Here is a 14407-nt window from a genome sequence, read left to right on the forward strand (position 1 = left end):
AAGCAGTGAGATTTATCTCCTACTTGTGAGATTTTGGAGAAATTGCAGAGAATTTTGGTGTTTTTGTGTATCAGAAGTTGACTTGGTCACATATATATGAAGTACACATATTTGGTAGCCCTGTTGAGTTCATATATTGCTAAACACTCATGGTGCAGTAGTCTTAGTGATCACTTGCAGAACTAGGATTGTTGCAGATGTATTTTTGGTGATATTGCTGAAGTGGAAGGCACCTGGTAGTGATGTATGCATGTAATGTATACTGAAATTGCAGTTAGATTGCTGAAAGTCATCTACTCTACTACTGTACATGTACTTGGACTGAATCTTGCTCTTATTGTTTGAAAATTTGGACTGATATTTGCTGAATATTCAATTCATTGTTTGTGTGAGAGCAGAAGATCGAGGTACAGCCAGATTCAGTAGACAGTGTGAGAGTGAGAGAGACAGAGTTGAAGCACGACACCCAAGAGAATAGACTGAATGAGTGTAATCTGAAAGTACAAAGTACAACCCTTAAACCTTAGGGTTGTAGGGGGGTGTTCACACCTGACACACACTAAGTGCCTAAATGTGTGTAATATAAGCACATAAGTACATACGATAATAAGACCATAAGTGTGGGGGAAAAAACCTCTCCTACCGAGAGTAAAAAGTGCCCCAGTGTCCTACTGATCACCGACACTCCCATATGAGCGTAGGCGTAAGTAAGGCGTGAGTAAAATACCCAACAAACCCCCCTGGAGTGAAGAGTGATCAAGAGTACAAGGATCATCCGCCACCAAAGGATATCAAATTTAAAGCATCGCGAAATGCTTCAAATTTGTCACGAGGAATAGCTTTGGTGAAGATGTCTGCCACATTACTGGTGGTAGGACAATAGACAAGGCTGATATCACCTGCATGTAGCCTCTCTCTGACAAAGTGATAGTGAATCTCAATGTGTTTCGTGCGAGCATGAAACATTGGGTTCCATGCCACTGCAATGGCACTCTGACTGTCAGTGAACAAAGGAGTAGGCTTAGTAATAGATACATCCAAATCAGCTAGCAAGCGTCTAAGCCATACGCATTCAACTGTGGTGGTGAAAGCTGCCTTGTATTCAGCCTCACATGACGATGTGGCAACAGTGGATTGTTTCTTGCTAAGCCAAGAAATGCAAGAAGTGCCAAGAAAGAAACAATTGCCACTAGTAGAGTGACGTGTATCATAATCACCAGCCCAATCAGAATCACTGTAAGCATGTAAATGCAGTGGTCCCCCCTTGGCATAAAGCAACCCAAGAGAACGAGTACCCTGCAAGTAGCGGAAAACACGCTTGACAGCTTGCCAATGTGACATACGTGGCTGATGCATATACTTGCTCAAGGCTGAAACTGCAAACTGTATGTCCGGCCTAGTATTGCATAGATAGATAAGACATCCAACTGCAGGAGCATATGTATGTATATCAAACAAATCAGTGTCATCATGTAATGACAGTTTCAGTCTAGGTTCCATGGGAGTAGTAACTGGCTTGCAATCCTGTAAGCCAAATTTCTCAAGAAGCTGCCCAATATACCGTGACTGTGATAACCCAATACCTCGAGCATTATGTATGAACTGGATGCCCAAGTAGGAATGCAAAACTCCCAAGTCAGACATGTCAAAAGTTTGCTGCAAATTTTGTTTGAATGCGGAAATCTGATCAGCATGTGTTCCAGTGAGCAAAAGGTCATCAACATAAAGACATAAAATCAGCATAGATCCCCCTTCTTTACATACGTAAAGGGTAGACTCAGATGAACTGTTTAGAAACCCCTGACCAAGCAAGAAAGCATCTATCTTTTCATACCAAGCTCTAGGAGCTTGTTTTAAACCATATAGTGCCTTTTTGAGCTTGCATACCAAATTTTTTGAGCCTTCAACTGCAAAACCAATGGGCTGCTGTACATAAACTTCCTCCTGAATTTCCCTATGCAAAAATGCAGTCTTGATATCTAGCTGATGGACTGTCCAACCATAATGTGCAGCCAAAGCAATCATAGACCTGATGGTCGTCATACGGGAAGTAGGAGCAAATGTCTCCTCATAATCAATGCCCTTTTTCTGTGCGTAGCCTTTAGCTACCAGCCATGCCTTGTATTTATCAATGGATCCATCTGCTTTTCTTTTCAATTTGTAGACCCATTTTGTTCCAATGGCTTTCTTCCCAAATGGCAAGGACACCAAATCCCAAGTTTGATTCTTAGTAATAGAATCTAATTCAGCTTGCATGGCTGCCTTCCAATGCACACTGTGTTGTGCATCCTCATAACATTCAGGCTCTTCATTATCAAAAGTACTTGCTGCCATAATATAAACTCCATAGTATGTGCTGAATCATGCAAACGAGTTTGCCTTCTAGTACGACCAGCCATGGGTGCATCAAAAGGACTATCTTGCATAGTCTGCAAATACCATCTAGGTAGCTGTCTAGCATCCTGGCTGTGTGCAAGCTCTTGCTGAATTTCTGTTTCAGCATGATGCTGAATATTCCGATCAGCCAATGGCTGAATTTCTGCACTATCCATAGGAGCAGCTGGCTGAACATTAGGTTCATTTTGTGAACCTCCAGCTGAATCACCAAAAGTAATGGGCAGCAGCCCTTCAAAAACATCACGGGCAGCCTGATATGTGTCCAAACCAGCCAAGGATAATTCTGATTTTTCATCAAAAACAACATCCCTGCTGACAAAAACCTTCATAGTAACGGGATCATAGAGTCTCTAGCCTTTGCTCTCATTGCTATATCCCATAAAAATGCACTTAACAGCCTTGTTGTCCAATTTTCTTCTAAGTACCTGTGGAATATGGGCATAGGCAAGACACCCAAAGGTACGAAAGTGACCAACAGACGGTTTACGGCTGTTCCAAGCCTCAAATGGTATGATGGTCTTCAAGGCTTTGGTAGGGCATCTGTTCAAAATATGGCAAGCACACATGACTGCTTCCATCCAAAAACTATGAGGCAAGCTCTTTACCTTCAGCATACATCTGGCCATCTCCATGAGTGACCGATTTTTCCTCTCTGCTACCCCATTCTGCTGTGGAGTATAAGCTGTAGTATACTGATGTACTATGCCCTTCTGCTGCAAAAAAGAATTCAGCATAGAGGACATGTATTCCCCCCCTCGGTCCGAACGGAGAGTCTTAATGTGGCATCCAGATTGGTTTTCAACAAGTGCACTGAAAGCCAAAAATGCATCATACACTTCTGACTTCTTTTTCAAACAATAGACCCAGCAGAAACGTGTGAAGTTATCAATGAATGTCACAAAATAATAACCACCACCCAATGACATGGTCTGCATAGGCTCACAAATATCTGAATGCACCAACTGCAATCTGATTGTTGCCCTGAAAGCAACATCACGAGGAAATGAGAAACGATGCATTTTTCCCAAAATGCATCCCTCGCATAAGTGCTCTGGAGGTCTCTCCAAGAGAGGTAAGCCATCCAGCATCTGAGTACGCTGTAAAAGCATCAAGCTGCCAAAGTTTACATGCCCTAAACGAGCATGCCATAACTCCGCTTGTATCATAGCAGGAGTAAGAGTGGATGTCAAGTATGCTGACTGATCTACTGAAAGAGCATCCAACTCATATAAACCATGACACAAAGATCCTGTCAATACCAATGTCATGCATTCTTTTTCTCGAACCATGCAACGGTCATCATCAAAAGTGACCTACATACCACAACGTGCCAAAGAAGAAATAGAAAGCAAATTCTTCTTTATTCCAGGCACAAACAAAGCATCCTGCAGGCGGAGAATAGAGCCATCAATGGCTGTGAGCTGAATGTCCCCAATACCACGAATAGGGTATGATGCATTATTGGCACACTGTACCGATTTCCCAACGGGAGGTGCACTAACTGAAGCAAACAAATCTCTGCGAGATGTGATATGTCTAGAAGCACCACTGTCAAAGAACCAAGTGTCAGCATCCTCTGTAGAGGTAAGTGCTCTATCGGCCCAAGAGATGTCATAACTGCAAGTGTTAAAACAATAGTCCCTATCCACAACAAAGGACGCGGACTCACTAGCAGTGGAGGGAGTAGTAGATACAGACATTCCTGACTCCTTCTTCTTCTCTTTGGCAATGCGCTTTCTGCACTCAGTGATATAGTGGCCGGGCTTCTTACAATAATGACATTTTCCTTTCTTTGCTTGCGTCCCCCCTTGTGACTGATTCTGCGATGTGCCCTAAGTGCCAGAACTCTGTGGAGCATTTTTCACCTTGTTGTTCTTGCCTTTCTGTCTTGCCACAAAAGCCTGCTCAGAGACTATAGCATCCACACCACTATTTTTTCGTGTTTGCTCCTCCTCTAGAAGCAAGCTAACCAGCTGAATAAAAGTGAGTGGGTGCTCAGCAATCCTCATGGTGAGGTTCAATGTAGTATGAAAAGATAAGTACGAAGGAGGTAGAGAATTCAAGGTGGTGGATATCAACTGTGCATCCGAAAAATACTCATCTACATTCATGAGCTGCTCCCTCAAGTCCTGAATCTTGTTTAAGTGATCCTGCATAGAATCACCTTCATGCATCTTCAGAGTTTCCAACTCTTTCTTCAAGAAAGAGATCCGTGTCTCATTTTTTCGTGCAAACATATGCTCCAAAGTCAACCATGCATCTCGTGAAGAAGATGCCGAACGGATATGAGGTATGATGGACCGCTGAACTGCCAGAGCAATCAGCGACAAGGCCTGTGCATCACGGGTATCCCAAGCTTCTTGAGCTGCAATTCTTGGAGGAAGTGGCTGAGGTGGAGCGGGCTGAGGTCCCCGTTGTCCACGTGCGCCATGGGGAGGAGGAGTAGCGGGAGCTACAACTCTCGGCCGAGTTTCCTCTCCACTGACATAATCCCATAAATTCTTGGCCATTAATACATTTTTCATCATAAATGACCAAAGGGAATAGTTGTTTCCGTCCAGTCTGTCCTCCTTGGATACATACGTAAAAACATCACCTCCCTGATTTGCCATGATGACAAATTTCCAAAGACAAAATGAGCAATGTCAAAGCAGTACGAACTGGAAATCTGCAAATTTTCAGAAATTGCAGCAAATACGTTTCTGCAATTAATGTGCAAGGGCGTACTCTGTCAGAAAACTGTCTTTTACTGCACACTTCCCAAGGTGCAAACAGTGCAATGCAACACTGTTATGAATAAATCCCCAAAATTTTTGCCAAAATTTCTGTCAAAAACAGTCTTTCTGTGACTGTATCAGCAGTCCAAATGCAACTGTCTTCCAAATACACAAAAGCCCCAAAATTTCTGACGATTCAGTCCAGAAATTTGCATGAAATTTATTTCTCCACTTGTTCTGTGCCAACCGCGTGTGAACCTCCGCTTCCAGAATTTTATTCTGGGCTGAAATAATAAAATTTTTTAAAAATTTTACCTGTTGCAGAGCAGACTAGCGTGTGGTCAAAAACGGTGGTCTGACGGGCAGGCGACGTGGACAGGACAGGCGACGTGAACGCGAGCTGACGTGGTTGGACAGGACGTTGACTGGGCAGGCGACGTGCTGCTGACGTGAAGATTAAAAACGGCGGCAGGCGGGCAGTCGCGAGCTGACGTGGACTAGGCGAAAAGTAAACTCGCACACAGATGACGTGGCGCTGCAACGTCGACGATGCGCCCAGGCGTGAGGGACCAGACCACCAGAGACTTGTCGCGTGAGGCGGACACGATTCTGTCAGAGTCGTTGATGGAGCAAGCGATGGAGGTGACCCAGTTGTTGTGGCCCTTGAGATGACGAACAAGCCGGTGGTGCTTGACTGTTGACGGCGTGGCTGGCTCTGGTAGAGGAGTCGTCTGGGCAGGTCTGACGTGGACGATAGGCGACGGGCTGCAGATGTTGCTGACGCTGACTGTTGGAGCTGCGCGCAGGGCAGAACTGGGCAGGTCTGGAGCTGGCGACTCGGGGGCAAGACTGGCGGGGACTCCTCGCTACTAACTGAGGACCGCTCTGATACCAAATGTGAGAGCAGAAGATTGAGGTATAGCCAGATTCAGTAGACAGTGTGAGAGTGAGAGAGACAGGGTTGAAGCACGACACCCAAGAGAATAGACTGAATGAGTGTAATCTGAAAGTACAAAGTACAACTCTTAAACCTTAGGGTTGTAGGGGGGTGTTCACACCCGACACACACTAAGTGCCTAAATGTGTGCAACATAAGCACATAAGTACATACGATAATAAGACCATAAGTGTGGGGGAAAAAACCTCTCCTACCGAGAGTAAAAAGTGCCCGAGTGTCCTACTGATCACCGACACTCCCATATGAGCGTAGGCGTAAGTAAGGCGTGAGTAAAATACCCAACAGTTTGCTGTCATAAATTGCAGCATTGATTTTTGGGTGCATTGCTGAAAAATGGCTGCAAATGCTTCTAGCAGTAGTGACACTAAATCCCTTTTTGAAATCAAGAGGTTTGATGGCACTGGCTTTGACTTGTGGAAGGATAGGATGCAAGGCATTTTGTTTCTCAAGGGTTGTGATGATGCTCTTTTGGAAGTTAAGCCTACAGCCATGACAGATGAGGATTGGGCTAGACTCAACAAGAAGGCCATTACATACATTAAGATGGATGTATCTGATGATGTGCTTACGTATATTAAGCGACTTGATACGGCTTATGCCATATGGAAAAATGTGATGGACACTTATGAAAATACAACTCCAGTAAATCAAGTGCATCTCATGCGCAAGCTTGTAAACATGGAGTTGGATAAGTCTAAGCCAACATTGGAGCATTTGAGTGCTTTCACAGGGATTTTGTATTAGTTGTTTGGACGACTTTGGTTTGCAGCCCTTCAATGATAAATTGAAGGCTATTTTCTTGTTCATGACTTTGCTTGATAGTTGGGAGTCTTTGGTTGTTTCACTAAGTAACAATCCTGCTTTAACCTTTGATGGTGTTAGGGGCCCTCTTCTCAATGAAGAGGTTATCATCTTAGAGGCAGGTCAGAAAAGAGGGGTAACGTAAGAAATAAAGGCAAAAGTAGGAGTAAAAGCAAGGGAAACAACAGGATGTTACCTGCTATCAATGTGGATGTAAACGGCATAAAAAGCCCGATTGTAGGTACTACAAGAAAGAGCAAGAAAGAAAGAAGAAACAAGGAAAGAAAAAGGATGACAAGAAAGATGATGATAGCTCTCCCTCAAAAGAAGTTGCAAAGGAAAATGTTGTATCTAGTGTGGTCATTGAAGAGCTCTCTGACACTGGAGAGATACTTGTTGCAACCTTAGATAATGATGTAGATGTTATGGCAGCAGTAGGTGATATGCACATCACTAAAAAGGAGGTAATTGATGCCTTACTTTCAGCCCATGATGGGCTGTCTCAATCATGGATAGTGAACAGTGGTGCCTCTTTTCATGTTACTTCCTCTTTGGAGTCATTGTTTGAATACATTGCAGGTTGCCTAGGCAAGGTTTACTCGGGCAACAATTATGCATGTGAAATAGAGGGTGTAGGTATCATTCACTTGGCCCTTAAAAATGGCCAAGAACTGATTTTGCAACATATCAGATATGTACCTGGCATAAAGAAAAGTCTACTATCAGTTGGGCAGCTTAATGCAAGAGGGTATTTTACTACCTTTGGTGGTGGATCATAGAAGGTCCATAAACGCTCTATGCTGATTGTTAAAGGCAACAAAAAAGGAACTTTGTATTATTTGCATTGTAAAGCATTACCTGACAAGTTTTTGGCTGTGGCTGAAGTTAATTCATAGATGGAACTTTGGCACAAAAGACTTGGCCATATGAGCAAAAAAGGCCTTCAGGTCTTCTCCTCTTTAGGGAGATTTGATTTAAAAGGCTATGGTCTCGACTTTTATAATGATTGCATATATGGAAAACATATGACGTCTCCTTATTACTTTGGTGTCATTAAGAAGTTCAATGCTCTTGACTTAGTATACTTTGATGTGTGCACTATGCCTGTTAATTCACATGGGGGTGTACGATACTTTGTCACCTTTATTGATGATTTGAGTAGAAAGTCATGGGTGTATGTGTTAAAGAGCAAAAATGACGTGTTGGACGCCTTTAAAAGGTTTCGTGCTTTTGTTACCACACACAGAAAGAGCTCAAGTTAAAAACTATAAGAATGGATAATGGGAGTAAGTATGTTTCTAATGAGTTTAAAAAGTTTTGTGAGATACATGGCATTAACAGGGAGTTGACAGCCCCTTACAATCCTGCATCAAATGGCGTGACTGAAAGATATAATTATACACTTTGCGAGAGAGTCAGATGAATGCTGTCCATAGCTAATCTCTTGCAGCAGTTCTGGGGAGAGGCTCTTAAAACTGCAGTTCATGTGTGCAATTGCTCTCCCAATTGTGCATTGGAAAATGGCATTTTTGAAGAGGTTTGGTCTGGAAAACTTGCTTTATATGACCATTTGTGTGTCTTCGGTTGTGATGCTTTTGTGCATATTTCTGTAAATCAAAGGACTAAACTAGACATGAAATCCATCAAGGGCATTTCATGGGATATGGAGATGAGGGAGAGATGGGATATAGAGTTTGGCTTCCTTAGGATAGGAAGATAGTACGTAGCCAAGACGTAGTATTTAACGAGGCAAAGTTGTTGAAAAATGCTACACATATAGTGATCTTGACAAAAAGAAGGTCAAATTTCAGCATGAACAGCCAGCCATTCAGCAACCATTAGCTGAAGATTCTGTCCCTTTTGATGCTGAAAATGACCAGCAAACTATTGTGCTATAGCTAGAAGATAATGGACAGCAAATAGATGCACATGATGGAATAGGACAGTAAGAAGAACATGCTAAAAACAGGTTACAGCAGCAAAAAAATGCTGAAAATTAGCCACCAGGTGATGGCGTGCACATACTTGAGGATGTAGACCCATTGCCTATCAATATAGATCATTGGGTAAGAAGGTTTACACGTGTCAGAAGGCAGCCACAGAGGTTTCAGCCATCTTTGGATTACATTTTATTGGCTGATGAAGGTGAGCTTCTGACATTCAGAGAGGCACAGTTATGTGAAAACAAGAGAAAGTGGGAGCTTGCTATACATGAAGAGATGAAGTCTCTACATTTGAATAACACATGGGAGCTTGTACCTTTGCCCAAGGATAGGAAAGCTATTTCTAATAAATAGGTTTACAAGGTGAAATGTATTGATGGGAAGCCCAAATACAAGATACATTTGATTGCTAACGGCTATATACAGAAGGAAGGCATAGACTTCTAGGAGGTTTTTTCACTGGTGGTGAAGATGACTAGGCTCCATGTTTTGTTTGCTCTCATTGCATCCTTGGATTTAGAGTTGGATCAGATGGATGTGAAGATTGCTTTTCTTCATGGTGACGTGGGTGAAGAGCTGTATATGAAATAGCCCGAAGGCTTTGCTATTCCAGGGAAATAGCATTTAGTTTGTAATCTGAAACACAACTTTTAGGGGCTGAAACAAGCCCCTACACAATGGTATAAAAAGTTTGATACTTTTATGCTTAGCCATGGATTCAAAAGCAGTCATGCAGATCACTGCTTATACACTAAAAAGGCTGATGATGGAAGCCTTATTGTGTTGGTCTTATATGTGGATGACATGTTGATTGCAGGAAAGCATAAGAATACTCTACATGCGCTTAAAAGGCAGTTGAGTTCAGCCTTCTCAATGAAAGATTTGAGAGCAACTGAGTTCTTAAAAGGCAGTTGAGTTCGGCCTTCTCAATGAAAGATTTGGGAGCAGTTGAACACATTTTGGGCATGCACATTAAAAGATATAGAGGGCAGCACTTATTGTTTCTTTCACAGGACAAGTACATTAGCAAAGTACTTGACAGATTTAATATGATTGATGCTAAGCCTCTTGGAGTGCCTTTACCACCATATACAAAGCTTAGCAAAGTTGATTGCCCAAAAGAAGATGCAGTTGCTATTGCTATGAAGGGCATACCTTATGCATCAGCTTGTGGTCCTGACATTGCTCATGCAGTGGGAGTTGTTAGTAGATTCATGTCTAACCCTGGCAAACCACATTGAGAAGCAGTGAAATGTATCTTTAGATACTTAAAAGGTACATAAGACAAGTGTATATGGTATGGAAAGGGTACACTAGAATTGCAGGGATTCTGTGATTCGGACATGGCAGGAGATTTTGACACTAGAAAATCTACTAGTGGGTATGTCTTTACTTTAGTTGGTGGGGCTATTTCTTGGTGTTAAAGGTTGCAGAAAATTTATTGGTGTTCAAGGTTGCAGAAAATTGTAGCATTGAGTACTACAGAGGCTGAATATATTTCAGCCATAGAAGCTTCTAAGGAAGCTATTTGGCTTGGCCGTTTGGTCAAGAATTTTGGTCTTTCTTCATGTACTCTAGTGCTTTGTTGTGATAGCTAGAGTGCAGTATGTATGGCTAAGAATGCCATGTTCCATGCACATACCAAACACATAGATGTTTGGTATCACTTCATTTGACAGGTTCGGGTGTACAGTCCCATTAATCTCCGTGTGTATAAACTTAAGGGTGTGAACGCACCCTTATTTGTATCCTAACATATAAATACATTTTTATTCTTTGTGTACCGTAACACACTGGTACACTCATCTTGGATTCCCTTACTCTCACTCTCAGCTCTGCGTATGCTCCATTCCTATCTCGCACTCCATTGCACTCTGACTCAACCTTAATCACCATAGGATCCATTGTGCAACCAACAAAAATACTGACTATCCAAGGCCAAAGCCCTATGTATGCTAAGGTGTCCAAAAACTCAAGTGCACCATGACATACCCAAAAAAAAATTACATATGGACATCCTTGTCACTAGGCACACCTATTTCACTTGATAAAAAGTAATCCACTACTAATGGAGTACTTGTGCTCTCTCTCTCTCTCCCTCTCTCAATAGCCAACTTATGGGCATTTGGATGGCCTAAGCTCTAAGAAGTATGGGTTTTCTCTTGGATTGGTTGCCTAATCCAACCAAAATGAGGATCTAATTGGCAATAAACTTTAGAGATATATAGGAGTCAATTGAGATCGCTGAAAAAGGTAACCAATAGACATCAAAGGTGCTACTAAGAGCATCATTAACTTGTGATGCCCTTATAGGAGCACCTCTTACAATTAGACTTTGGGATAAGTTTTGGTTGCCTCACCTTGCAGGTATAGAGGCCAAGCTATTTGCACAGAAATTAAGGGAATCTCTAGGCCATACACAAGAAGAATTGGGCATAAAAAAAACAAGGACGGAAAACTTAAAGCATGTGGATGACTGCCAAGGTTCTTTTTTATTGGTGGTTTAGTGCATCAGGGTGGTAGAATGTGTGGTTGTCGGATGCAATAGGTCAACTGTCTTGAATAGCGGTTCCTATTTTGTAATCATTGGCATTTGTATGAACCTTGCAAGGCTTGTGTGATTGATTAATTAAACTATTCTCTGCATGAAAAGAAAAAAAATACTTGGAGTTTTGAATAATGGCGGTTGTACATTGTTGTGATGCAAGCAATCAAGGTCTCCCAAGGAAGTAAGATGGTGGGGAATAACTCTCCTCTCACATCCATTGTCCTCCTTGGAACCATGTCTCAGTGATGTATGTCTACTGCAGGGGTAAGTGCCAAAGGATGCTTGATGATATATAAGTCTTTGATCAACTGGCCTACTTTAGGCATAGAGGCCTTGCAATACATGACAGGGTTCCGCAATATGACTTGTGCTAGCATAGTTTCTACATTTCTGAGGAATTGTATTAGCATATGATGTTTTGAATCTTCTAGGTGCTCCATTAGACTCTTTAAGGAAATCAGTATCTTTAGATTTCTGGTTTGTTGTATATTTTTCTTTTTAACATGGGTATAGACATGGATGCAATTTTTCATGATTTTGACCTCCAGTTGGGGGTTCCTACTCGTAATGCAAATGAGGAGTATAAATTGGAGAGGGGGAGAGAGGGATATCTGGTGGTGGTGATATATTGGCTTCCTCAAGAAAGAGATTTCTCATTTTTTCAAGGTTATTTTTACTTGTACACAGACATCTGTGAAGTTTCCTATCTCTCCCCTTTGTGATTTATGGGGCCTTATTGTTGACGTGATTTCACAAATGGGAAGGCTTAATTCTGGGTTAGCTGATGGAAAACTGAAGGTTTCTGCATCTGAAAGGTTAATCTTCCATTCCTAATACAACATCATTGCTTAAAGTTGCAAGTGGAATTTTTCTTTTTCGTAATTGCAAGTAGAATGTTGATGACGTTGTTTGTGTTAATGATTCTATGTTACAGTCCAGTGGCACAAATGTTGACATTGGAGGAGTTGCATGAGAACTTTAGAACTGACATGAACAAGCATGCAGAAACCAATCTTGATTCTTCTTCTGGACCTTTACGCATATGGGTCTTTGAACCTCTCATAGGAGAGAAGTTTCCTGTAAGTATTTTCATACATGTTTGAAGCTTGATTCAATGTCTTTTTTGTGGTTGTTTGGTTGGCATTTTGGAGGCATGTTCTAGTGTCTTAATAGGTCCTTACATATTTGACTTTGTTTGTTTTCTGCATTGGCATCAGTTTGCTTGACTACATCGATCCTGTGATGAAGTAAGTGGCATTGCTTAGGGAATGTATTCTTGTCAAGAACTTGAAAAAGTTTTACACACATTGACCAGCTATGCTCGTATCATGTGTGGACTCGGTCCTTTCGGGTGTTCGTCAAAATCTACTGAAATCCTCTCCAAATAGAAATCCAAGCAAATATGAATCGCCAAAGAAAAGAGCTCTAAAGAACTCATCCCTCATAGGCATGCATGTGGCTTCTATGGGGGAGAGCCAACACCTCCTCTAAGTAATGCCTTACTGATTCTTGAATCTCTATAATGAGACACTGCAGAAAATGCTCTTGCTGCTGCTGACCTCTCAGGCTTAGTTTGAAAAATGCCCCTGAAGGTCCTGTGACAAGGCTCGTGACTCTTTCTGGCTGTACTGACGTTACACATGCTGATTCTTTGGGACTCCTGAACTAGTCTTCTCTATGCCTCTGTGGAAGTAGAGGAGGACTTGCAGCAAGAGAGCCTATATTTGACAATGGTTCAATTTAGTGGATTATATGGGTTCACCACACTTGCAGCCCGTGACTTGGGCACCCTGCAGCATGACTGCTGCAGATGTCTAGAGGTATTGTGTTTCATGACCACAGCACCCCCTACGTGACTCTTTTATGAATGTGCTGTCTTCTTGATCCTTGAAACTATCAGCTCTAGATCCTTCATGGGTCCGATGTACAACTACCTTCAACTGCTGTTCCTGTAATTTCTGCTTTGGGTTTTTGCAAAGCCTGAGAGCTTCAGATTGTCCCGGAGTGCTCCAAGGAGAAGAAATTTAGTCTCTGTGAGGATTCTATTGAGGGAAAGACGACAGAGAAGATAAGATTGAAGTGAGTGGATTTGTGTCTCTATTGTATGTTCAATTCTGCACACTTAAAATTGGTGCTGCCTCTTTCAAATCAGCATTTGGGTCTGCCTAGCTCTCATTTGGGCCTGCCCATTGGCACTTTTGCCTGTCTATTGGTGGTAAAGTCTTGAAAGTCATCAGCTACCAAATCTGATCCTATAGATTGTGTACCCTGTTTTTTAACATTTTGGCCTTTGGGCAGCCAAAAGGGAGAATTTTCAGCCAGCTTGTGGAGGTCTACACAAAAATCAAGGCAACCAAGTCTTCCACATGGAGTTTCATCTTTAAGTCGATTTTTCAATAAAATCAGAGATTTCAGCCAAGGCCACTTATTTTCTTCAATGGCTCGAAATTCATGTGGACAAGTGTTCGGGCTCACTACTAAAGAGTATTATGGTATTAGAAATTTTGTGGGCATTTTGAAAGGAACTTTGAAAGAGTATAATGAGATATTTTTGAATGGGGCCTTCAGGATGCAAATGCAATGTCTTAGGTCTATAAGCTCCCTCACAGCTAAAGGTCAATTATACCCACATCAGGTCTTGTAAACATTAAAACAAGCTGAGCTCCTCAGAGAAAAATCATGGAAGGTTGATTTCCACAAAGCTTTAGCCAGCTATGTCATATCAAAATCAAAGTTGCTTGGTCTATGGTTGGAGGAACTTTGAAAGAGTATAATGAGATATTTTGAATGGGGCCTTCAGGATGCAAATGCAATGTTTTAGGTCTATAAGCTCCCTCACAGCTAAAGGTCAATTATACCCCACATCAGGTCTTGTAAACATTAAAACAGGCTGAGCTCCTCAGAGAAAAATCATGGAAGGTTGATTTCCACAAAGCTTTAGCCAACTAAGTCGTATCAAAATCAAAGTTGCTTGGTCTATGGTTGGAGGGAATGAACCCTTAGGAGTTTTCATGAGAGTCCAAAAGGTCCCACTCCAAAGAGA

At 42.0% G+C, this 14407-nt stretch overlaps 1 protein-coding gene across 1 annotated transcript in view; it reads left to right on the forward strand.

Moving 5' to 3' along the window:
* The window catches only part of LOC148021973 (uncharacterized), a 163236-nt gene that overhangs the window by 53874 nt on the left and 94955 nt on the right, over nucleotides 1-14407 (forward strand). Inside the window, exons 4-5 of the mRNA XM_087697519.1 lie at nucleotides 12052-12179; nucleotides 12299-12443. Of these exons, the coding sequence (XP_087553645.1) occupies nucleotides 12052-12179; nucleotides 12299-12443 (273 nt within the window). The remainder of the gene's footprint in view (nucleotides 1-12051; nucleotides 12180-12298; nucleotides 12444-14407) is intronic.

This window comes from Lygodium microphyllum, chromosome 17 (assembly GCF_053477565.2).
Source record: "Lygodium microphyllum isolate KBCC chromosome 17, Lygodium_microphyllum_v1.1.10, whole genome shotgun sequence".
Taxonomy (NCBI): Eukaryota; Viridiplantae; Streptophyta; class Polypodiopsida; order Schizaeales; family Lygodiaceae; genus Lygodium; species Lygodium microphyllum.